This window comes from Marmota flaviventris, chromosome 16, assembly GCF_047511675.1.
Source record: "Marmota flaviventris isolate mMarFla1 chromosome 16, mMarFla1.hap1, whole genome shotgun sequence".
NCBI classification, from domain to species: Eukaryota; Metazoa; Chordata; class Mammalia; order Rodentia; family Sciuridae; genus Marmota; species Marmota flaviventris.
Window position 1 is genome coordinate 48,865,186 of NC_092513.1, and position 24,885 is coordinate 48,890,070.

Here is a 24,885-nt window from a genome sequence, read left to right on the forward strand (position 1 = left end):
CGATTTCAGAGCATCTCAGAACAAATTAGGACTCAGTATTTTCTTGTTCTCATTTTTATAACCTTTCCTTCTTATCAAATACACTGTTCTTTGGAAAGGTTATGTTACAATATCTTTGCCTCAGGAGAACATTGTCATGACTTGCCTTTTGTTCCTGATGTCCCTGTATAAAAGTATTTGAAGGTTTTTTCCCCTTTTAACCTGGAAGAGAACTTGACACTTAAGAAACATAGTGACCTTGAATATCTCAATGATGAGAGCAAATTTGGGCTAAAAGGTCATATTTGAAGTGAAAACAGTTTTAATTTCTCCCCTAGATACAGCAGAAAAGAAAATTATTCCAGACTCAACTTTCCTGCTATCTTAATTCAGGATATACGAAATTTGACAACGTGAATACCTGTGCATGTGTTTGCCTATTGAAGCAGTATGATTAGAAGTAATCATTATTAGGGCTGGGGTTGTAGCTCAGTAACAGAGTGCTTGCCTAGCATGTGTGAAGTACTGGGTTCTATCCTCAGCACCACATAAAAGTTATTAAATAAAATAAAGGTATTGTGTCCATCTGCAACTAAAAATTAAAAAAAATAAAAAGGAGTAATTATATTAGCTCAAGGATCAATACGCTTGACTTCTGATTTTATCCTAATGAAATTTGACAAAGTATTTTGTGAAGTCTCCTTTCCTTACTTCCCCCCTAATTACTTTAAAAAACACTTTCCCCAAGTACTCCATTAAAAGCAGTTACTATGGACTAGGGATGCAGCTCAGTAGTAAAGCCCTGGGCAAGCATGCATGAGGTCCTAGGTTCAATCCTCAGCACCACACACACACACACAAAAAAAAAAAAAGGAAAGAAAAATACACATTTATTCTGACTCTAAGCATTATATATTGTAAAAAATTCAGAAAATCCCAAATATATATGTATATTTTTATAAACTACCCATTATTATTTCTTTTTTTTAATGGACCTTTATTTTATTTATTTATTTATTTATACATGGTGCTGCTGAGCATCAAACCCAGTGCCTCACACATGCTAGGCAAGCACTCTACCACTGTGCTACAACCCCAGTCCCCCATTATTTCTTTACAAGATCCCATTTAAGCAAAGGTAGTTTTAGATAGCTGAAATGTTTGGCCTTTGACCACAAATCAGAAACAAAAACTCTCAACTTTAATATTACTTGACTTACATAGTAATTGTTTAGCCTACTTTTGTTAGATTAAGTAAGTCTAGTGTTTCTTCATCCATTTGCATACTTCATTGGCCCTACAGCCACAAAAATTTCCCAACATTTAACTTGACCCACAGGGTGAAGTTTAAACTCATTTCCAATTCTTTCCCAAGCTCTTAAAATAGTCTTGCCACGTTGAAATAGTAGACAATTGTCTGCAGTCTGAGAGAACAGGCAGCCAGCATCTTTCACATGATTCAGATGTGGCACAGCCTTTTGTTTTTCTGATATGACTGTAACAGTCAGTGTTAGAAATTTCTGAGTATGGCTGTGGGTGTAGCTCAATGGTAGAATACATGCTTTAGCATTCACAGGCCCTGAGTTCAGTCCACAGGACAAAAAAAAAAAAAAAAAAAAAAAATTCCCACTGTGTGAACTCTGAGCATGGGAGAAAAATAAGTAAACTGTAATTACTTTAAAAAGTAATTACAAGTGTTCAGTTGATATTATATAACACATGTAAAATCTGTCATTGGTGGTGAATTATATTTAATATACCAACTATTTTTTGTATATTTTTTATTTGTTCTAATTTTTTAATATATATTCAACTATATTTTCAAAATACACTTTTTATTTTTCTTGACTATAAATACAAATTCAGAGAAAGAGGAAAAATTAAAAATAATCTCTGATGTATCAGATATTTCAGTACCCAAAGATAAATACTGTTACCATTTGATAAAATTTTTTTCTCTCTTTTTTTTTTTGCGGGGGGGACTATCTGTGTTTTTATTACATACATTATATTTACAATTTTGAATATTTCCTTACAACCACCAGTGGACTCTGGAATCTAACTTCATATAAAGTTATCTAAAGTCATACATATGAATTCATAGCTCTCACAAAAATACTAAGATTATTTTCAATTTCTCAAAACAAGATTCAGCCTATACTTTTGTGTTACGATGAAATCTTAGGTTGATTTTTTTTTTTCCCAAAAATGGTGGTTCAGTACATGACTGTAAACATGAACTATTATAAGAATGTAGATGCTTGATATAATTAGACTCATTCCATTTAGCCATACTCATTGCAAATATTTTTTTAGATGGCATTTTGCTTTATATTGATGAGAAGTTATAAAGGTATATACTTTTCCTAACAAAAAACAGTAATGATTCTTTCTCTCTCTCTCCTCTCTCCCTCTCTCTCATACTGCCACCCGTGTTCTTTCTTCAAGCTATTCCAATAGAAACTGCTAAGCAAAATCCTAATGTTGCTTTGGTTCTTACTTCTTATGGAGGCCATATTGGTTTTCTGGAGGGAATCTGGCCAAGGCAATGCACTTACATGGATCGAGTCTTCAAGCAGTTTGTGCAGGCCATGGTTGAGCATGGACATGAACTCTCTAACATGTAGCTCTTTGTGTGCGTTATGTCTGAAAACCATTGTAAAGGCAACTCAGCTTTGTGCACAAATTTTAACTACTGTATATAAAGCAAATAAGCCAGCAGATGGGTGAAGAGGTCCAGAATGACATGCAAAAACTACTTTTTAGGAAAACAAAACAACTTTGTAGCAAGAAATTAAATATAGTTTAGATTATTACTTATGTAGATTTTATTTTTACTATGCCTTACCAAGTATGCCCTTAAATAAAGTAGTCCTTACCTACATGGAATTGCACTTAACCAAAACTATTGTGTAAAAAGATTTTAATTCCTCAGGGTTTTAATTTAGGCTAGTTTTTTTAGATTACTTATTTTAGGTGACTTAATGGTACTTTAATAACTGTTAAGAGATTTTGGTTATTTGAATGTAAGTTATAAGTTGGCACATTCCTAAGGGTATATATACTTTAATGATGATAACATGAAAACTGAAATAAAATACAATGCGCTAAATCTTTTATGTATTTTTACTTTAAAAGGCAAGTGCAACAATGTTAGACTGACTTCTGTACATGTTCTTTTACTCTGATAACATTAAATTAGCACTGATTTGTTTTATAATGATTATAATTTACATGCTTATTTTTAAAATAGTATATGTGCATACATATATATCATATTAAAATAAATTCTATCATTTTAAATTGTTTCTCTGTGAGTTTTTTAATAAAAAGGGCCCAGAAAGTAATTCCTAGAAAGTCATTTATGATAACTTCATGAATGCATTAGTAAGAAACATTAAAACTGTTTTGCTTCACTGTTTCCAGAATATTAGTCTCACCTCATTTATAGCAATTAAGAATACTTTAAGCTATAGGAAACTCAACAGGGCCTTAAGGAATAATAATATTTAATAGGGGATGGGACATGTGGCTCAGTGGTATAATGTGTGCTCAGCATGCACAAAGCCCTAGGTTTGGTCTCCAGCACATATATATATTTAATTATCTTGCCATTAAGATATAATAAGAACCCTGTCTCTAAATAAAATACAAAATAGGGCGCTGGGGGTGTGGCTCAGTGGTTGACTGCCCCTTAGTTCAATCCCTGGTACCAAAAAAAAAGATATAACAAGAAGTCTCCTGGTTGGCACAACAGGGCTAGTGCAGGGACTTACCAATGTCATCAAAGACTCAAGCTCTGTTACCACCCATCCTTAGCAGGATGGCTAGTTACCTCCAAAATGCAGTATAGCTGCAGCAGCTCTAGACATCACATTTGTGTTTAGAGAAGGAAAAAAGGGAAGGAATGGAGCCTAACATATCTACCTGCCCTTTTAGGAAAGTGAAAGCTTTCCCAGAAGTCTGGTACTTACATACATTAGAACTGTGTCACATGTCCACCCAGATTAAGTAGGAGACTAGGAATGCAAGTATGAAACTTTTCCAACTATAGTAGAAGCAGGAAAGGAAGAAGGGATTGGCAGTGGTTGTTGGGCTAGCCAGTGAATAGTAACATCTCCCACACCATTCAACATCCCTTCCCTCCTTTTTTACTTTTTTTTTTATTTCAACCTGTTTATAAAATACATATAATTTTGCTCCAGGTATTGCATTAAGATAACCATGTACTAAATATGTGTGTGAGTACAAAATTATTTACTAAAAAATTAGAGTACTGATAATGTATTTGTAGATTCCCTCAATACTATTCCTAAGAAGGTAGTGTTGATAATCCTGTGCTTTTCTTGTCTGTTCAGTATATATTATGATTCAATCATTCGGTTACATGCAGTCTGTATGGATCAGGTAGAGCAGATCCTGCTTTCAGAGTTGCCTTCTAGACTTTTGGGAAGAATATCATGAGGAACATTCTTTTTCTGGGATTACAAACCCTCCAGACCATGGATACATAGTTTCTAGGAGTGAAAGGAAAGAAGCAAGAGTCCTAAAACCTTTATTTTAACCTCTGTTTCTAGTCAGTTCAAAAAGCCTTGGTCTTCCTTGTTATAGAAGCTATTAAATTCCTTCTTTCCCCTGCAAGGGCAGAGTCTCACCCTCTGGGACAGGAGTCCCCTGTTCTCCTTTGCTAGCAAAACAATAAAACTTTTTTTTTTTCCTTTTTATAAAAAAAAAAAAAAAGTCCTCCTTTCACTCTAGTTTTGAGTTGATCTGCTTTCACTCACAACTCCTGCCCAGTATATTTAGGAATGACATATATGTGTCCAAATTGTACCTAAATGAGAATGCTTAGTTGGGAGCCTTTGGAGGATGGAGTCTCACATATTTTATGCCCCAAAGCATTTACATACTGCTTTGTGCATATAGCTAGCTAATTTAAAGATTTTAAAATGTGGATGGTGGCATACACCTATAATCCCAGCTACTCAGGTGGTCGAGGCAGAAAGATTACTTGAGCCCAGAAGTTGGAGAGCAACCTGGGCAATATAGCAAGACCCTGTTTCCCCAAAATGAAATGAATGAAAAAATAAAGAACAGTATGGGTTTTAAACTATGTATGTATGTGTGTATGTATATATATATATCGTTCCTTGATGACTTAAATCATGTTTTTAAATTTTTATTGGCAGTGCTAGGTATTGAACGCAATGCCTCTCACATGCTAAGCAAGTACTCTACCACTGAGCTACGTCCTCAGCCTTTTTTGGTGAGACAAGGTCTTCCTAAATTGCCCAGACTGGTCTTGAACTTGCAACCCTCCTCAGTCTCTGGAGTAGCTGGGATCACAGGAGTGGACTACCATGCCTGGCTTTTAAAACTTCTTAAAATTCTCTAATTTTTTTAGAGAATTCCAATTATACATAGTATTAGGGTTAATTTTAACATAATTTGATTTCAATACCCATTTGTCTCCTCCCCTTTCCCTTTCCTCCTTCCTCCATAGTTCTTTCTACTCCCTCTGTTGATCTTCCTTTCCTACCTTTACTTATTTATTTGGCAAGAGGGATTGAACCCAGGGGTGCTTAGCCATTGAGCCACATCCCCAGCCCATTTTATTTTATTTTTTTATTTTGAGACAGTGTCTCACTAAGTTGCTTAGGTCCTCCTTAAGTTGCTGAGGCCAGCTTTGAATTTGTGATCCTCCTGCCTCAGCCTCCCCAGCTGCTGGAATTACAGGCATGCACCACTGCATCTGGAAGATGTTGAGCATTTTTTAATATATTTGTTGGCCACATGTGTTTCCTTTTTTGAGAAGTTTCTATCTAGTTCTTTGGCCTATTTATTAACTGGGTAATTTATTTTTCTTTTTTTGGCATGAAGTCTTTTGAGTTCTTGATATAGTTTGGATGTTAATCCTCTGTCAGAGGAGTGACTGGCAGAGATTTTTTTCCCAATCTGTAGGCTCTCTCTTCACTCTCTCAATCGCTTCATTTCATGGGAAGAAGATTTTTACTTTGGCTTCCCATTTATTGATTCTTGGTTTTATTTCTTGAGTTTCAGGGGTCTTGTTGACAGAGTCAGTGCGTATACCTGTATAGTGAGTGGAGTGTTGACCCTATGTTTTCTTCTAACAGTTACTGGTTTCTGGTCTAATTCCTAAGTCTTTTGGGGGGAGGGGTACTGGGTATTGATCTCAGGGACACTCACCACTGAGCCACTTCCCCAGCCCTATTTTGTATTTTATTTAGAGACAGGGTCTCACTGAGTTGCTTAGCGCCTTGCTTTTGCTGTGACTGGCTTTGAACTCGAGATCTCCTGCTTCAGTCTCCAGAGCCACTGGGATTACAGGCATGCGCCACCACACCTGGTCAGTTCCTAAATCTTTAATCCATTTTGATTTGACCTTCGTGCAGGGTGAAAATAGGGATCTAATTTCACTCTTCCGCATTTGGATATCCAGTTTTCCCAGCACCAAGATAGTCAGCTTTATCACCTTACTATAGAATTTCTAGAAGAATTGTGAAGATTGAATGAGAGAATGGTTTTTAGCAGTAATTATTAAGGTAGAAAACTAGAGTATACTATAATTCTACCCAACTGTCCTAAGTTAGCCATTACCATTATTATGTACTCATTTAGATATGTTTCCACACAAATAAGCTACCCATCCTCATGATTAATATTATTATTAAATGAAATGTTTGTATCCCATCTTTTCCCTATGACTGTAATCTACCTGAGGGAAGAGATTACAATTCATATATCTTTATAAACTTTATATCATATAGTTTCTGGCATGTAGCAGGTGGATAAACTATAACACATTCACATAAAGTAGCCCTTAAAAATACTGATTTATGAGACTATTTCATAATATTTAATTTTAAAAAATCAAATTCATATGCATATGAACCCATTTGTGTAAAAAAAAATACAAGTACACATACATATGGTTGTTTATAACAGGTTATGTTAGTTATAATGGATGAACATTTTTAAATATTGATTTTTTTAACCTAGAGGACAAATTATTTCCCCCCAGCTGTCTCTTCACACAATAACAAGCTCTGAGAAAGAAAGGTTATGTGTTAATTATTTTTGCATCCCAATTAGTATATTGCATAGAACAGTGTATTCAAAATTAGCTGAATAATAGTGGCTAAGTATGTAAATGTAACCTGTGAGCCAGCTATCCTATTTTGAAAACTTTATTGTAAGTATATCCTAGAATATTTTTCTAGTTTTTCTCTCATATTTCCATTGGTTATTTATTTATTTTATTTTGGGGTACCAGGGATTGAACCCAGGGGCATTTGACCACTGAGCCATATCCCCAGCCCTATTTCGTATTTTATTTAGAGACAGAGTCTCACTGAGTTGCTTAGGACCTCACTTTTGCTGAGGCTGGCTTTGAACTTGCCATCCTCCTGCCTCAGCCTCACGAGTCACTAAGATTACAGGCGTGGGCCACCGCTCCTGGCTCCATTGTTTATTGTCATTATCAAATATTTATCCATGTCTTCTCTATACAGAATATCATATTGGATACTAGGGGTCCAAATAGATACAATGTTTTCCCTTTTTTTTTTTTCTTTACTCTCCTACCTCTTTTCTCTTCCTTTCTTTATTCCTCCCCACCCCCAACTTTTTTAATACCTTGAACTTAGTAAATATAAGACACATACTTTATAGGACAATACTTAACTTGCACTATATGTAACATTCACTGTGAAATATACTCTATTTTCTAGCCCATCCTATACAAGTCTTGTCAATTATCTGTCCTATTTTCATTTACCAAATGAAAGTGAAAAAATGCAAAATTTTGTTAATTTTCAAATCTGGGGAATGGTTAAATAGGACCTATTACATTATTCTCTCTACTTTTTTACATGAAAAACATTACTTTAAAAAAAATTACTCTTGGGCTGGGGATGTGGCTCAAGCGGTAGTGCGCTCGTCTGGCATGAGTGCGGCCCGGGTTCGATCCTCAGCACCACATACCAACAAAGATGTTGTGTCTGCCGAAAACTAAAAAATAAATATTAAAAAAAATTAAAAAAAAAAATTACTCTAGGGCTGGGGCTATAGCTCAGTGGCAGGGTGCTTCCCTAGCATGTGTGAAGCACTGGGTTCTATCCTTAGTACCATCTAAAAATGAAACAAATAAAGGCATACTGTCCATCCATAACTACAAAAAATTACTCTAAAATTTATTGATTGATTGATTTTGGTACTGAGGAATGAACTCTACCACTGAGCTCCATCCCCAACTCTATTTTTTGTTTTGAGACAGGGTCTTGCTAAATTACCCAGGCTGGTCTCAAACTTTAAATCCTCTTGCCTTAGCCTCTTGTGACCCTGGAATTATAGACCTGCACCTCTGCACTTGTTTTAAAATATACTTTTGAGACCCACTAATGAGTTGCAGTTTGAAAAACACTGGAATTCAACTAAAAACAACAACAAAAACAAACACACACTGGAATTCTAGAATCTCCTAGAAGTTAATCACTATTGCCTATGGCAGTTGTCACATTTAGTCATAATAGCTTTTTTTTTTTTTTTTTCCCTGTAGTGGGCGGTTAACCCAGAGATGTTATACCTCTCAACTACATCTCCATCTGTGTTTTGGTTTTTCAGTTTTTATTTTGAGCCAAGGCATTGCTAAATTGCCAGGGCTGGCCTCAAACTTTTGATCCTCCTGCCTCAGCTTCCCAAGTTGCTGGAATTACAAGCATGCACCACCATATCCAGCTTGTAATGTCAACCTTCATAGCAGATGCTAAGCTATCATGAAGACCAGAAACATGTCTTACTCTCCATTTATTCCCTAGGGCCAACATAATATTTGGTGCATATTAGGTTCTTAGTAAATGTTTGTTATTTTTAATAATATTGTACTTAATACTTAAAGATACTTGAAACTTGGGCCCTTAGGTAGAACCCTAGGTAGGACTTCAAGTTAGCAGTGCAGAAAGGAGGAGGGCATTTTTGCAGCCTCTCTCTGGAACAGGACATCTGTTAAAGCAGTCTGTTTTCCCTGCAGACTTCAGTATCAAAATGGTAATTTAAAAAATCTCACAGTTACTCTGAACCTAATATAGCACTGGTCACAAGGTAAGCACCCGGTTTTTTAGAACTTAATTTAGAGTTGATGAGGACAATTTGCAAGGTCAGGTGATAAAGAATACCTAGGAAATGTGCTATTTAAGCTCCAGTTCTCACTTAAAAGACAAGTATGTTGGCCCAATCCTTTTCTAAGAAAAAGCAAAAATACAGAATAAAAGCTAATGTTCCTTTTCTTACAATAGCATAGTGGTATCAGCATTGATAGTAAAAATTGTGGTATATAATTTGTTTTTATTATTTTGCTTTTAAGTTCTATTTTGAAGTAAAGAAAGTAATATTTCTGTATTCATGTGCCTTGTGCCGAAAACAAAACAATGTTTTCTGCTTTTGTCATGCATGTTATAAAGATGTAAATGCTCAATTGTGCTATTTGTCCCTGTTCCCAATATTGCACCTTGGAGATACTTTCTCTGGCTCTCTCCTTTAATAATCTAAATATAGAAATTACTTTGAAAACTGTTATACTAAAAAAAAAAAAGTAAGGAAAGGCAAGCATTTGACAAGAACAATTTACCTCTCTGAGTATTTTATTTATTGATGGTACTGGGGAGTGAACCCAGTCGTCCTCTTCTGCTGAACTACATCTCAACCCTTTTTTTTTCTTTTTTCCTTTGGTACTGGAGATTTAACTCAGGGGCATTTGACCACCGAGCCATATCCCCAGCGCTATTTTGTATTTTATATAGAGACAGGATCTCACTGAGTTGCTTAGTGCCTCACTTTTGCTGAGGCTGGCTTTGAACTTACCTCCTGCCTCAGCCTCCCAAGCCTCTGGGATTACAGGCATGCGCCACTGTGCCCGGCTGCTTATTTTTATTTTTGCAAAACCCATGGGCACTCTACCACTGAAAGCTATATCTCCAGTCCTTTTAATTTTGAAACTGTCTGGCCAAGTTGTTGTCCATACTGGTCTCAAATTTGCAATCCTCCTGTCTCAGCCTCCCAAACCATTGAAATTAAAGGTATGCATCAGGGCTGGGGCTGAGGCTCAGTGGTAGAGCGCTCGCCTAGCATGTGTGAGGCCCTGGGTATGATCCTCAGCACCACATACAAAAAATAAGTAAATAAAATAAAGGCATTGTGTCCAACTACACCTAAAAAATAAATATTAAAAAAAAAAGGCATGCACCACTGTACCTTGCCTAGGTATCTATCTTTTTTAAAGAAAGATCAATAAAATTAAAAAAGAAAAAGATACTTTAAAGTGAAATTTTTAAAGGAAAGAATCATATAGATCAAATAAGGAAGACTTCTTTTCACTGTCAGTTAAGATCATGGTATTAATTTATTAATTGATATTAATGTATTACTAGACAATTTGTATATTTGTGCCTTCTACAGAGTTATTCTACCCCAACCCACTGTGAGTTAAACACTGATACCCAAATCTCATAAGCAGTACAGTAATCATATCCTATAACTACTTTGTTGATCATATTATCAAGGAGTCAGTATTAGTTGGTTTATCAGTTGACACGCTAGCAGTATATTAACAGATCTGGATGATCACAGAAGGGTATTATTTTCTGTTTTTGACATGCTAGCAATTATTAACAGATTTGGATGATTACAGAAGGGTATTGTTACTGCTGTTGACCAGTGAACGAGTCCTTGCTTCCCCAGTGTTGAAGAATAACACCAAAGAAGCACCCCGAGGCAAGGTCAGAGTAGAAATTAGAAGTTTATTAAAGGACAGCAGAAAAGACTTCTCCCAGAGGAAGAAGGGGACCCAAGAGGTGGAATCCGTGGAAGTGCAGTTGTCTCTCCATTTTATAGTTTCTTTCAGTGATGGAATGTAGGTGGGAAGGCCTGAGGGGTGGGACACAGGTGGGCCAAAGAAGTAGTCTGAGCAGGAAGGACTTCATTAACACTTCTTTGGGATGGACTTTGGCCTAGGGCCTTTTCAGGACTTCATTAACATTCCATGAGTGGTCCTGTGTTTCCTGGAATCATTCTCAGCATGGCCTCCATTTTAGATTTCACTTGGTATTAGACCCGACTTACTTAACTACACTGACTACCTAACTTTAAATCTGGCTTCAGTATTATTCTCTGTTTTCAACTATCAACCTATCAGTTGGTATCCATAAAATTTCAATATTCCATTTATCTGCTTTACCTAAGGGCCAGACAAGCATTTCATATTTTTTCTCTATTTTTCCAAAGTCAAAGTGAGGTATGCATAGCACTTAACTTTCTGAACATTGGACGTAGTTTATTTCTCCTAACCCATACAAAAGTATTTCAATATGGCCAAAGAGACACTTTGAGAAACATGATTCAGAATGAGCTATCATATATATCTTCACATTTCTAATTTTGGACTCAGCAGAAAGACAAAAACTAGTCAACAAGCACCATTTGGCACTATTGATATGTACAGTGTAAAAATGCTATATTCTCCTGGCTCTCTATCATCATGGTTTTCATTAGCACTTACTGGAGAGAAAGAAATCACCACGGAATAAGTGGGTGGCAGACAGGTTCTCTGATTCATAAGCTCACAAATATATTTTTTAATTTTGGTATACTGCAAATCATGTTTTACTAAAATTGAACAGAGTATATGGAATGGATACATTTGCTGAACCAAAGGTAAACTATGAAATAAAAGGGAATTAGATTCCACCTGGAATGTTAGAACATTTTGCAGTTATCTATTTTGATCTGATCAGGAAGCATCTGACAAAAATAAAAGGCTGGCTTTTAGCCTCTCCAACTCCCAAAGCTCAAGTTAAAAGCCTTATAACGTGATGTTAAATAAATTTGTAATTTTCATTCATATTAAGCTTTTCTTTTTCCCACCATAGACTTTCCTCTCCATTTCCCCTTTACTCCAAGTTCAAATGTTTAACAACACCCAGTTTCTCCACAGGTAAAGACAACAATGCCATTCTGTTATATATGTGAACTTACAAGACCCTTCAGAATGGATCAGTGAGCTATTATGATTCTCAAGTTTCTGTCCCTATCTCTAGGTCTTCCAAAGAAAACTCAGAGTAGCTGAATATACCAGTATTAATTACTGTAATAATAGGAAGTTTCAAAGTTTAGAATCTGGGTTTAGCTGACTTACAGGTGAGACCTGGACAGAGCATGGTGGGACAAGCTTGTAATCTCAGTTATTCAAGAGGTTGAGGCAGAAGGATCAGAAGTTCAAGGTCAGCCTGGACAATTAGGGAGGCCCAGTCTTAAAAGAAAAGGAAAGGAAAAAGGGCTGGACTTAGCTCAGTGGTAAAGCACCCCAAGTGGTAAAGTCAATCTTCATTACTTCCCCCGCAAAAAAGAAAGGATGATAGTTAAAACGGCCATTCACCAGCCATTTTAGGTGGAGCAGCTGTTTTGGAGCTAGGGGTCCCGTGGTTCTATAACTCCTAACTCTCCATCATGGCTAAATATGCATTTTAAAAAATCCATCAACATTGAAAAGTAATTACTAGATTCAATCTATTAGAATATCACACATTAGTCTTTCTCTGAACAATAAGGCTAAGGCAGGAGGATCACAAGTTTGAAGCCAACCTGGGTAATTTATTCTGTCCCAAAATAAATAGTGAAAAGGGCTAAGGATATGAGGTGCTCAGTACTAGAGCACCTCAGAGGGTTCAAGCCCAAGAACTGAAAAAAATATTATTACTATTACTATGATTAAGATTAATACTCTCTAAATTAATATTTATTAGACTTGCTTTCGTGGGTTCAGTTAAAAGGGATTTTTTTCGGGGGAGAGATTTATAATAATAGCTAATATCTATTGAACTCTCACTGTCCTGCTAAGGCTTAGAAAAAATCTGGGATCCTGGCACATGAAAGAAGATGCGAGGCACAGTTGGGATAGTGGCCAGGCTTTCTTCAGAGGCAGCAGCAAGGCCTCCTGACCCCCAAGTCTTCCCAAAGGCTTTTCTTTTTTTTTTTTTTTTCTATTTCAAAAATAGCATTTTATGGGCGCTGAGGTTGTGGCTCAGAGGTAGAGTGCTTGCCTAGCATGCATGACGCACTGGGTTCGATCCTCAGCACCACATAAAAATAAAATAAAGGTATTGTGTCCACCTGCAACTAAAAAATAAATATTTTAAAAAATAGCATTTTATTTACAAAGGATAATACACATAGGCATTTGGTCTTCAATTTGATAAATTGACCTATTTTTAAAATAAAGGCTCCATAAAATTCAGAGATGCACATTTTTAAATCTTTTTTTAAAAATATTTTTTCAGTTGTAGATGGATACAATATCTTTATTTATTTTTATGTGGTGCTGAAGATCAAACCTAGTGCCTCCATGTGCAAGGCAAACGCTCTACCACTGAACTACAGCTTCAGCCTCACATTTTTTGATCTTTAAGCAGTAAGTTGAAGTGTTTGTAAGGTTAGAGGAAATTCAGAGGCCTAACAGAAATAGGAGTAATTATTAAATTTACGTTCAAGATATATTTTAAACTATGTTTACACGGAAGTAAATGTAATCTAGCAAGGGTCTCAATATCAAATGTGTTTCTTTTTAGGTTATATATGTTGAAATATTGAATTTACAATGTATTTGTGTGAACTCTGGGGAAGCTAAGCACCATGAGACTCTTTCCCTGTGTGAATCACCTCCCTGTAAACCTGCAGGCCTGTTAAAGAGGATCCCTCAGACTGAACCCAGACAGTTGCCCTTGGTCCTGTAACCATGCTCCATAGGCCTTTTTTATGTGCAGACCAAAGAAGGCACAATGCCAACAGAATATATAAATGAGCGCAGGCTCACAAGCAGTATTTATGACCTCAAGTACATAGGCTAAATCAGAGTGTTTATGACCTTGATTACATACTAAAAACATAGCTGACTAGAAGTCTTGGTGACGGAGTCTAACTATAGCCATCTTGGGTCTGCCCTATGCTCACCTTATGTCCAATAAAATTCAAAGTGCTTTAAGTGTATTTATTATTTTAAGTTTCTCAACACACCTTTCATGTTTGATGGATGAGGAAGTAGCTTGTCTAAGGTCATACAAAGAATGAAGGACAGAACTAGTATTTGAAATTAGGGCATGATGCCAGGGCTCCCATTTTAAACCACTATATTACACTGTATAAGAAGCTGTAAAGAATACAATAAAGGGCTGGGGATGTGGCTCAAGCGGTAGCGCGCTCGCCTGGCATGCGTGCAGCCCGGGTTCGATCCTCAGCACCACATACAAACAAAGATGTTGTGTCCGCCAAATACTAAAAAATAAATATTAAAATTCTCTCTTTCTCTCCCTCTCTCTCTCACTCTCTCTTTAAAAAAAAAAAAAAAAAGAATACAATAAAAACAATTTCATGAGGCTGGGTTGTAGTTCAGTGGTAGAGCGCTAGCCTAACATGGCACTGAGTTCGATTCTCAGCACCACATATCAATAAATAAAATAAAGGTCCATCAACAACTAAAAAAATTTAAAAAAAAACAATATCATGACAGCTATGAAGTATTCTTGCCAAAGAAATGAAACTTGAGGGGGCTGGGGTTGTGGCTCAGGGATAGAGCGCTCGCTTACTATGTGTTGGGCACTGGGCTCGATCCTCATCACCACATAAAAATAAAATAAAGATATTGTATTCACCTATAACTAAAAAATAAATATTTTTTTAAAAATCAGAAATGAAACTTGAAGCATATCAATCCTATTACTTCAATCCTCCAGTTTATAAGAAATTCATGGGCTGGACATAGCGGTGCATGCCTGTAAGCTGTGATTTGGGAAGCTGAGGCAGGAGAATAGAGGAGAATTGCAAGTTTGAGGCCAGCCTCAGAAATTTAGTGAGGTCCTAAGCAACTTAGTGAGACCCTGTCTCAAAATTAAAAGGGGCTGTTAATGTAGCTTAGTGGTAAAGTGCCCATAATTCAATCCGCAGTACCAAAAAAAAAAAAAAAAAAAATTCATGGGACAAAGAAGCATGTTAAAAGATAACGTAATTAGGGCTAGGGGCATATCTCCTTGTTTTTTCCCTGGGAGACCCTAGTACAAGGGTCTCCCAAAAAATGTATTGATTTCCTTTAATCTACCATCATATTCAGATTTGTATTAGCCAAATCCCTCAGATGATGTACACTATTTCTAAAAATATAAACAAAAAATAATTACCAAATAGTTTAATTGCACAGTTAAGGGGAAGTACCCAATTAAAAAAAGAAAGAAAGAAAGCCAGTCTTCTCACTCAAATCCTTTTTTTTTTTTTTTGTGGTGGCCAGGATGGGTACTGGGGATTGAACTCAGGGGCAGTCAACCACTGAGCCACATCTCCAGCCATATTTTGCATTTTATTTAGAGACAGGGTCTCACTGTTTATTACCAGTTTATTACCAGTCATGATAGTTTATTCTCATGTCTGTGCCATCCTGTGAGAAATTAAATTAAATTAGTTAATTAATTAATCAATTGATTTTGTTATACTGGGGATTGAACCCTAGGGCACTCTGTCACTGTGCTATATCCCCAATCCTTTATTATTATTGTTATTATTTTATTATTTAATTTTAAGATAGGGTCTCCCCAAGTTGATCAGTGCCTTGCTAATTTGCTGAGGCTGGCCTCAAACTTGTGATCCTTCTGCCTTAGCCTCCTGAGTGGGAGAAATTTTAAAGAGGAATTTGCAGGCAGGGTGGGATTTCAGGTTCCAAAATGAAGCCATGGACCTCAGTGTTTCTCAACGTTTTTGCTGACTAACCTTCATTTTCCTAAGAAGTGCTTTAAAAAATTAAATAATCCTTTCCTGTAGACTTCATGACTAAATTGAAATGTTCTTGAGTACCAATGTGAAAGTAATAATAAGCATGTGTAAATCTAGAAAATGCATAGATCTTCTTCCCACACAGGCCAAATGCCATTTTTCCTCCACTCACAGCTCGTTCTCAGGAGGAAACCATTCTTCCTTGTGTGTCAGCTTGCATGAGGTTTGGTCATGAGAGAAGCGCTCCCAGAACAGTTCTTGGTGGAAGTTGCGCTCTCAGGGATCATGCACATTTTGATGTGATCTTTTTAATCAGCAGGAGATTTTGAGTCAGGAGAATTGTGCACAGGGGTGAAATGTTTCTAGCTAGTCTTTAACACTGGCTGGGGCTTCACTTTCTCCTCCCCTCCCCTCCTCTTCACTCCCCTCTCTTTCTCTCTCTTTTCTTCTCTATAGTCTGTGGACTGCAACCTACAGTTTATGACATGGGATATGATATTTTAAAAACAGGAGTAACTGCCTGGGCTGCTTTCTAAAACTTGAGTCAAGATGAGAGTGTCTTATGGAGCCGTCCTATGGAAGGGAACTCCAGGGGAAATTTGAACACAGATTCTGAGTGGGAGTTCTGTTTTCTATATAAGCAGTTGTCCTTTCCTTCACCTCCCACTGGGAGGCACAAGTGGAGGAAGGAGGGAGCTCTCTATTTTATCATTTTCCTCGTGAATCCACCATTTCTTTATTAATTTCAGGACATTTTGGAGGAAGAAGAGAATAGTAAATGTCCACGTTTTGATTGCTTATGTGGTGCTGTAAATGGGTCACATGGATTCATTGTCACTGTGAAGAATAGGGTTCACCCATGTAGCCACTCCACAGTTGGAAGGCTCCCTGTGAAGCCATGCATTGATGCAGGCATTGGGGAAATGGGCACAGGGATCAGTGTTTTTATGGGCATTTGAACTTGGAGTTTTTCTAAAAAGATCTTTCGACAAACTAGTTAGCAGATCCTTAATCATAGTATGTGAACATATTTCCCAGAATATGAAGGCTGGGATGTGTTTGCATATTTAAATAAAACAAGAGCATATTGTCTAAGGAAAGTCCATGTGACTGCTCAGCCCAGACTGTCAGTTGGAATCTAAGTCACAGCTGGATCATTGTCTCCATGTAGGTAAAGCACAAGCTCTAACTGACAGCTGCTGCCACCCCCACCCCTGGACTTCCCCAAGGAGGACTGAACTACCTATTAGCAATTTCCATCCTTGATGGTGATATCTGATGAGTTACCACACTTAAGAGATTCAGGGAGTCAGTGCAATAGGTAGGTCTGACTTGGAATCTCTGCACCTGTAATTATGCTCCAGAAGCTTCCTTTTGCTTTTTTCCCCAAAGTGCCCTTCACATTCCAAGAAAAAAATTTAAAAATTTCTGGCCCGCTGCACTACAGGTAGGACATATACTTTGAGTCAGTCTTTTTTTTAAAAATTGATTTTATTTTTTTTAAATACACGACAGCAGAGAGTGATAATGTTTGTTTTCATCCATTTATGTCTTCCCTCCTCCTCATTAAGTCCAGAAAACCTCATGAGATGTCCCAACCTGTGACTGGGGTGCAAACCAAGCCTATTTTGTAGGCCAACATGGGAAACAAACCCATCTTCATGTAATCCTTTAGTGCCTGACCTGATCGATAACCATATTAATTCCTTGATTTGAAGATTTGTACCCTTCTTCGTTGAAGGCTTGGGCCTTTTCTGTAGAAACCATTATTTTATATTATCTTTGGTGACAATGCATTAATCCTCTAGTTCTTGTGCAATATTCCCAGTTTCAATTATAAATATCCACAGTGTCATATAATAGTGAGACAACTGTCATGTGTAAGTTATTCTTACCTGAGAACATGATCAACCTTAAACACTTGGTGTAAATTATGGGCATGCACAATGGAGGCACGGCACATAGTCTTCCACTTCTAGGAGAATAAAGAAAACAAGAGCATATATTTACTTAAATGTCTAATAGTGTCTTTGCCATATGTCTCTTCTCCAAGAGTGTGCTTTCAGGAATTGTCTCATGTAGTGGACATGGGTTGTTTGTCCTTATTTGATAAGCTCTGTCAACACTCTGTTGCTAAAGGAACGTGCTAAATCTCAAGTAATGCCATGAGTGCTAAGAGGATCACCATAGTCTGTTAAGAAATGATCACCCTGGCTAACAGGAACTAAGCTCCTGATGCTGTTCTAACCCAGTCAGGCTCTTCTTGTCTTGGTAGCATGCTTGATGTTTGCTGGAGTGAGTTGGATCTGTCCAGTGTGTCATCCTGGTGTGTACAGGAAGGCTCTCTGGGCACAGGAAGCCATGCATTGAACGCAGGCATTGGGGAAATGGGCACAGGAATAGTGTTTTTATGGGCATTTGAACTTGGAGGGTTTTTTAAAAAGACCTTTCGACAAACTGGTTAGCAGATCCTTATTCATAGTATGTGAATATATTTCCCAGAATATGAAGGCTGGGATGTGTTTGCATATTTAAAGAAAACAAGATCATATTCTCTAATAAAAGTCCATTGACTGCTCAGCCCAGAGTGTCAGGTGAGGAGAGAGCCAGGTTTGGTGGCGTCTGAAGCTTGTGGAGTTGTGGGAGACTCTTTGAGGAAAAGCAAACACAATGACATAAGGACACATTCTCAGTGCCTCTACAGGCCTAGAGGGTGTTGGGAGGAGAACTCAAGCTTCATGGGCCTCAAGGAAAGTCTGTTTCTCTGGGTTGTTTGGAAAGAGGGAGATCAAATCACTCCAAAGTACCTGATAAAGGACAGAAAACTCTTCTTAAATGAGTAAATGTAATGGTGAGTTTTCCCCTTTAAATCAAAAACAGAGTTTGAATATAAAAGTGAAAAATAGCTTAAACAATTGGGAAGTAATTGGATCAGGGTTTAGACATAGCCTCAGGTTTCTAAATAATGAATATGAACTGAACTTTAGGATAGTACCCTCACATTTTTTTTTTTTTTTGAAATTTTGAAGGATTATTTCAACACACAAAGTTCTTTAGTGTGTCTTCTAAATTTTACCCATTTCTACCTGCCTCTGGGACCCACTGATAAGCCCAGTTGTTTTAGGCCTCTGTTGTTGGTATTGAATAACTTCTTCACCATGTTGGCCTAGGACCTGACTTCCTTAACAAGACTCCTAAAGCACAAGAAGTAAAATCAAGAATCAATAAAAGTCATGGACTAAAATTAAAAAGCTTCTTCTCAGCAAAGGAAACAATAATGTGAGGAGAGAGCTTACAGATTGGGAGAAAATCTTTACCACATGCATCTCTGATAAAGCATTAATCTCTAGGATATATAAAGAACTCAAAAAACTTAATACCAAAAAAATAAATAACCCAATCAATAAATGGGCATACAAGAAGGAATACAGTCGATCAGCAAATATATGAAAAAGTGTTCAACATCTCTAGCAATTAGAGAAATGCCAATCAAAACTACACTAAGATTTTATCTCACTCCTGTCAGAATGGCAATCATCAAGAATACAGATAACAATAAGTGCTGGTGAGGACGTAGGGGAAAAGGCACACTCCTACATGGCTGGTGGACTGCATATTGGTGTAACCACTATGGAAAGCAGTGTGGAGATTCCTCAGAAAACTGGGACTGGAACCCCCATCTGACCCAGCTATCCCACTCCTCGGTTTATACCCAGAGGACTTAAAATCAGCATACTACAGAAATGCAGCCACATCAATGTTTATAGCAGCTCAATTCACAATAGCTAAACTGTGGAGCCAACCTAGGTGTCCTTCAATAGATGAATGGATAAGGAAAATGTGTGATATATATATATATATATATATATATATATATATATATATATATATATATATATATTTTTTTTTTTTTTTTCAATGAAATACTCAGTTTTAAAGAAGAATGAAATTACGGTATTTTTTATTTGAAAGGGAGACCACAATGTCATGGTAAAGACTTTCATCTTAAATGTGCATTTGGGAGAAGATTGATTGATTTTTAAAACTACATTCTAGTAAATAAGTCAGTCTCAGTAATATTCCTAGTGACATGGTATTACCCCCAGGCACAGAACCCACAGGCACAGATGTATGCCTCATCCATTAAACTTTTATATCATTGCCAAAAATAAAATGCAAATCAAGACTACACTGAGATTCCATCTCACCCAGTTAGAATGGCAATCATCAAAAATACAAACAAAAAAAAAAAAAGGAAAAAATAAATAAATAAATGCTGGTGAGGATGTGGGGAAAATGGAACACTCACACACTGTTGGTGGGAATGTAAATTAGTACAGCCTTATGGAAATCAGTATAGAGTTTCCTCAGGATATTAAAAACAATACTACTTTTGATCCAGCTATGCCCTTCCTTGAAAAAATCAAAGTCAGCATACTACCCTATAGTTTATTGTTTCTTATGAAGTGCAGCACAATAGACAAGTATGGAATCAGACCAGGTGTGTCTGTCAATGGATGAATCCATAAAGAAAGTGTGATACACACACACACACACACACACAGTGGAGTATTATTCCAGCCATAAAGAACAATAAACTCATGTCATTCCTAGGAAAATAGATGGAATGGAGATTGTAATGTTAAGCAAAAAAAAAAAAAAAAAAAAAAACTAGAAACAGAAAGACAAGTATTCCACAATTTCCCATATGTGAAGTCCAGGGATGAAAAAAGACATGAAAGTAGCAGGGAAACTGATCGGAGAAGAGGAAGGAGAATGGGGGCAGGGCAATGGGAGGGTCATGGGGTGAGTATGAGAGCAGCAGCTTTCATAACATGTACAATATGCCACCGTGAAAGCCGCTGCTTTATGTAATTAAAATAAGTGATATATTTCTCAAAAATAATTCACTATTAAGAATTTTCCTGGGGCTGGGGTTGTGGCTCAGTAGTACAGCACTTGCCTAACGTGTCACATTAGATTGGGTAGAGAGAAGTGATGGGACGGGAGGGGAGGGGATGGGGGAATAGGAAGGACAGCAGAATAAAATAGACACTACTATTGCTGTATGTATATACGTGACTGAATGACCAACGTGATTCAGCAACCTGTACACTCAGAAAAAGGAGTAATTATACCCCATTTGATTCAAATGTATGATATGTCAAGATCATTATACTGTCATGTGTAACTAATTAAAACAAATTTAAAAAAGATGTAAAAAAATAAAATAAAATAAAGAATTTTCCTGGGGCTGGGGTTGTGGCTCAGTAGTACAGCACTTGCCCAGCATGTGTGAGACACTGGGTTCAAATCTCAGCACCACAGAAAAATAAATAAATAAAATAAAGGTTCATCCACAACTAAAATAAATAATACACACACACACACACACACGAAGAATTGTTCTAAGGCTTCAAAGACTATACAAGACCAAAAGCCATAATGAAAGCCAGGTGTGATGGCACACACCTGTAATACTAATAGCTCAGGGGGCTGAGACAGGAGGATTCCAAGTTCAAAGCCAACCTCAGCAATGGTGAAGCACTAAGAAACCAGTGAGACCCCGTCTCTAAATAAAATACAAAATAGGGCTGGGGATATGGCTCAGTGGTCAAGTGCCCCTGAGTTCAATCCCTGGTACCTGCACCCCCTCCAAAAAAAAAGAAAAGCCACAAAGACTCTGGGTAACTCAAAGATCACACTTGGTATCACTCTTGACCTACTTAAGAATCGGAAGTGCAGTCCCAGCTCCCACACTCTGAATTCTGTACTCAGTATCCAGACTACAAAGCTTTTTAGCTCCTTAGCACATTGATGGATCTCCTAAGAACACTGGAGACCTAGGGTGTTAGTCAATTCCCACCACTATAATAAATACCTGACAGAGCCAACCACAAAGAGAAAAGGTGCACTCTGGTTCACAGTTTTGGAGGCCATGATTGATCACACCATCTCTGTGATGGGGCACAGAGTGGGGTGGCATGCAACTCATCATGGAATGAGGGTTGGCCAAGCAAAACCACTAGCCTCAAAGCCAGGAAGAAAAAGAGAGGCAGAGAATGGGGTCTTAAAATCCCCTCTAAGAGGACACCCCTAATAACCTAAAGACTTCCTACTAGGCCTCAATCTCTTACAGGTTACAGCAGCTCCCAAGAACACCACTCTGGGAACCAAGCCTTTACCTCGGGGGCCTTTGTAGGACACTGCAGATCCCAACTCTAATACATCTAAACTACAACACTACCTCATAGTGTACAATGACAGCACACTACTTTGGGATAATGCTGTTGCTGTGTTTACCCTCTGCTTAGCAATGTTTGCGGGTCTGAAAGGATGTAAATTAGTAGATTTATTCTGGATATGTGAACCTTGAGCCAAACCAGTCTGCTTGTTTGGTTTTGGTCTCTTTTATGCTGTCCCGTGTTTATATAAGCGTCAGTTCCTATATTTTTATCTGGCAACATCTACTCTAAGATTAAATGAGCCCTTCCATTTGTTTTTATCAGAACCATGCGAGCATGATAGTAAAAAAAAAAAAAAAAAAAAAAAAAGCCTGCATTAAAAATTCAGGGAAATTATGTCTTTTAAATGTATTTCAAGAATTAAAATTGTTGTAGTCTCCACCTTTTTTCATAAGCTGGGTATGGCACATAAAAATTCCATAGTGGTTGCTTAAATCAATTTTACGATATAACATGAAATTCATATTTCTGCACTCACAGCTCATCCAATAAACCAAAATGTCAATGACATTTATTTCCTGAATTATTCAGCTTTCTGTTACTGTGATAAAATGCCTGAGAAAAGCTTAGAGGAAGAAAGATTTTGGCTAATGATTTCAGAGGTTTTAGACCATAATCACAGGGCTCCATTGCATCTGGGCTTGTGGTGAGGTAGAAAATCATAGCAAGAGAGAGGGCCAGTGGGGAGAGGGAGGAGAGGAGAGAAGAGGAGAGGGGAGGGGAGGGGAGGGGAGGGGAGAGGGAAAGAAAGAAAGAAGAGTGAGTATGTGCATGGGGAAAAAAATAAATCTTCCCCTAGTGATCCACCTCCAAAGGGGCCCAACTGAAGTGGGCACCCCCGTTCTCCACAGAAAAGCCCTCTTCGCCATGGCTGATTTTGGGACTGTCAGCAAAAGAGTCTCTGAAAAAGAGTCCAATGTAGATAAACTTTCCTATTTTTGTGTCACCCTGTTTACTTGGCCACTGGCCGAGAAGACATCAGAACTCCAGGTGCTGGACACCCCTTACTAGTTTTCACAAACACATATCTAGTATAGTGGTTTGTAGAAATGTGCAAACAAGGCCTCTGGCCTTGAGCTGGGCTTCACAGAGATGTCTACATTTCTAAGATAAGTTACAAATGGGCTCCATGGTAACAGCTGGCAGGGGGAGGAGAGAAAGGGGAGAAGAAGCTCTCCCCTTCTCAGGTGTTGTCCTTGGAGGGTTAACTTGTCCAGAAGAGTGAAAGAGTGAACTTCTGCAGACTGGGAACTCCTGAGCCCCTCCCCTTACACACTGGGTATAAAACTCTGAAACTCCCTGAACTCGGGGTTCAGGGGATTGATTGATTACAGCAAAGGCTGTGCCCTCTGAACCTGGCTGCAGCCAAATAAAACTGTTTCCTGCTGTCTTGGTGCCTTGCCTTGTTTGTCTCTACAACATTTTTGGTGACCCAGATGGGACCGAGGAGGTAAGGAAGGCTATTGTGCCTCTCTTGTCTCCAGGGACCTGCTTCCCTGGGGTGATGGGGGACAGTGGTCTCCTTGGCACGCCCAGGCCACTCTTGGCCTGAAGGAGGATTGACTCACCCAGCGCCCTGGGGCTGCCACCCCAGAACACAACGGAACCCACAGGCAGCAAGAACCAGAATTAGGGTTTTGGAGCACCGCCCAGCTGAACAGGTAGGACCCGGGTCCATTTGGTTTTGCAGCCCACCTGACTTCCCCTTCGAGGCCTAAGCGGGTGGAAGAGAGGCTTGATTACTCTCTGTTGGGTCCCAAGTACCCTCCAAAGAGGTTGGAGCTGAAAGGGACCCGGGGAGTCACCCGAGTATTCTCTGTTCGGGGTCAGCGAGCAGAGGGGAAACTGTGACCCCCTTTCTGTTTGGTTTGGAATTGTTGGAATCTGGGCGGTGTGGAAATTCTGTCCTGGCATGTCTGTGTGAAAGTGTGTGAATGAGACGGACAAAGGGAGGGTTCCGACCCAACCCGAGGGCCGAAGCAAGTGCAGAGTCCTGATCCGTGGTTCGTGGCCCCTCAGTCTATGGCGGCATTTCACCAACCAACGTCCAGGTGAAAGCTCCAGGTCGGGGGTGATACCGACCCGCAAGGCTAAGAGGGCCCCAGGTCCCGCGAGGGGAGCGGCCGGAGATGGACGAAGCGGAGTCTTGTCCTAAGTGTGTTCTGTTCTAAGTGTGCGACACCGATGCAGGGTGGAACGTGGGAGGCACCTAAGGAAACCGAGCCTCTGGAATGTGTGTGAGAAACCTTTAGGAAGGTTTTCCTGATAACTGTGGGTGAGAGTCACTCCCCAAAGGTGGCATACTCTGTGAATCAGAGTGGCTCACCCAAGAGGTGGGCTGGCCACCAGAGGGATCTTTAGATGAGAGAGTCATGGCTGAGGTCCTTTGATTGCTGTTGGAACCCTGAACCAATTCTCTGATATTGACTGCTGTCAAGAGAGAGTGCAGAAACAGCCCCCTTGGTTGAGAGCCTGTCTGGATGGACAGTCCAAGCTGATGTTAGCCAGGAGCACAGTGGTCTCTAAGACCCAGCAGAAAGCAGCTAACCAGAAAACCTGACACGGAAAGACAGGAAGGGAAACAGTTTTCCCCGTGAGCCAGAAGAGGACCCAAGACCAACTTTGCCAAGACCACGGGGACGGCAGACTGTCCCCTAGCCTCCTTGTCCTCAGAGGCAACAAAATGGCCCCCCCAATACTGGCTATTCCTTCCTCTGTGATGTCCTCAGAGCCAATGGCTTCCTAGGACCAGAGACTCTTTCACCTCCCAAGATGAAGGTGGGAGATTTGTCCCAAGACCAGAGCCATAACTCAGATGAGAATTCTCCAGCTGCCC

General features: G+C 38.6%; 1 protein-coding gene across 2 annotated transcripts in view; it reads left to right on the plus strand.

Moving 5' to 3' along the window:
* Abhd3 (abhydrolase domain containing 3, phospholipase) overlaps window positions 1-3,259 on the plus strand; it is a 52,640-nt gene extending 49,381 nt beyond the window's left edge. For both annotated transcript variants that reach the window (XM_027935693.2, XM_027935692.2), the window contains one exon: window positions 2,428-3,259. In XM_027935693.2, the coding sequence (XP_027791494.1) occupies window positions 2,428-2,606 (179 nt within the window). In that variant the 3' untranslated portion in view covers window positions 2,607-3,259. The remainder of the gene's footprint in view (window positions 1-2,427) is intronic.
* The last annotated feature ends 21,626 nt before the right edge of the window (window positions 3,260-24,885 follow it).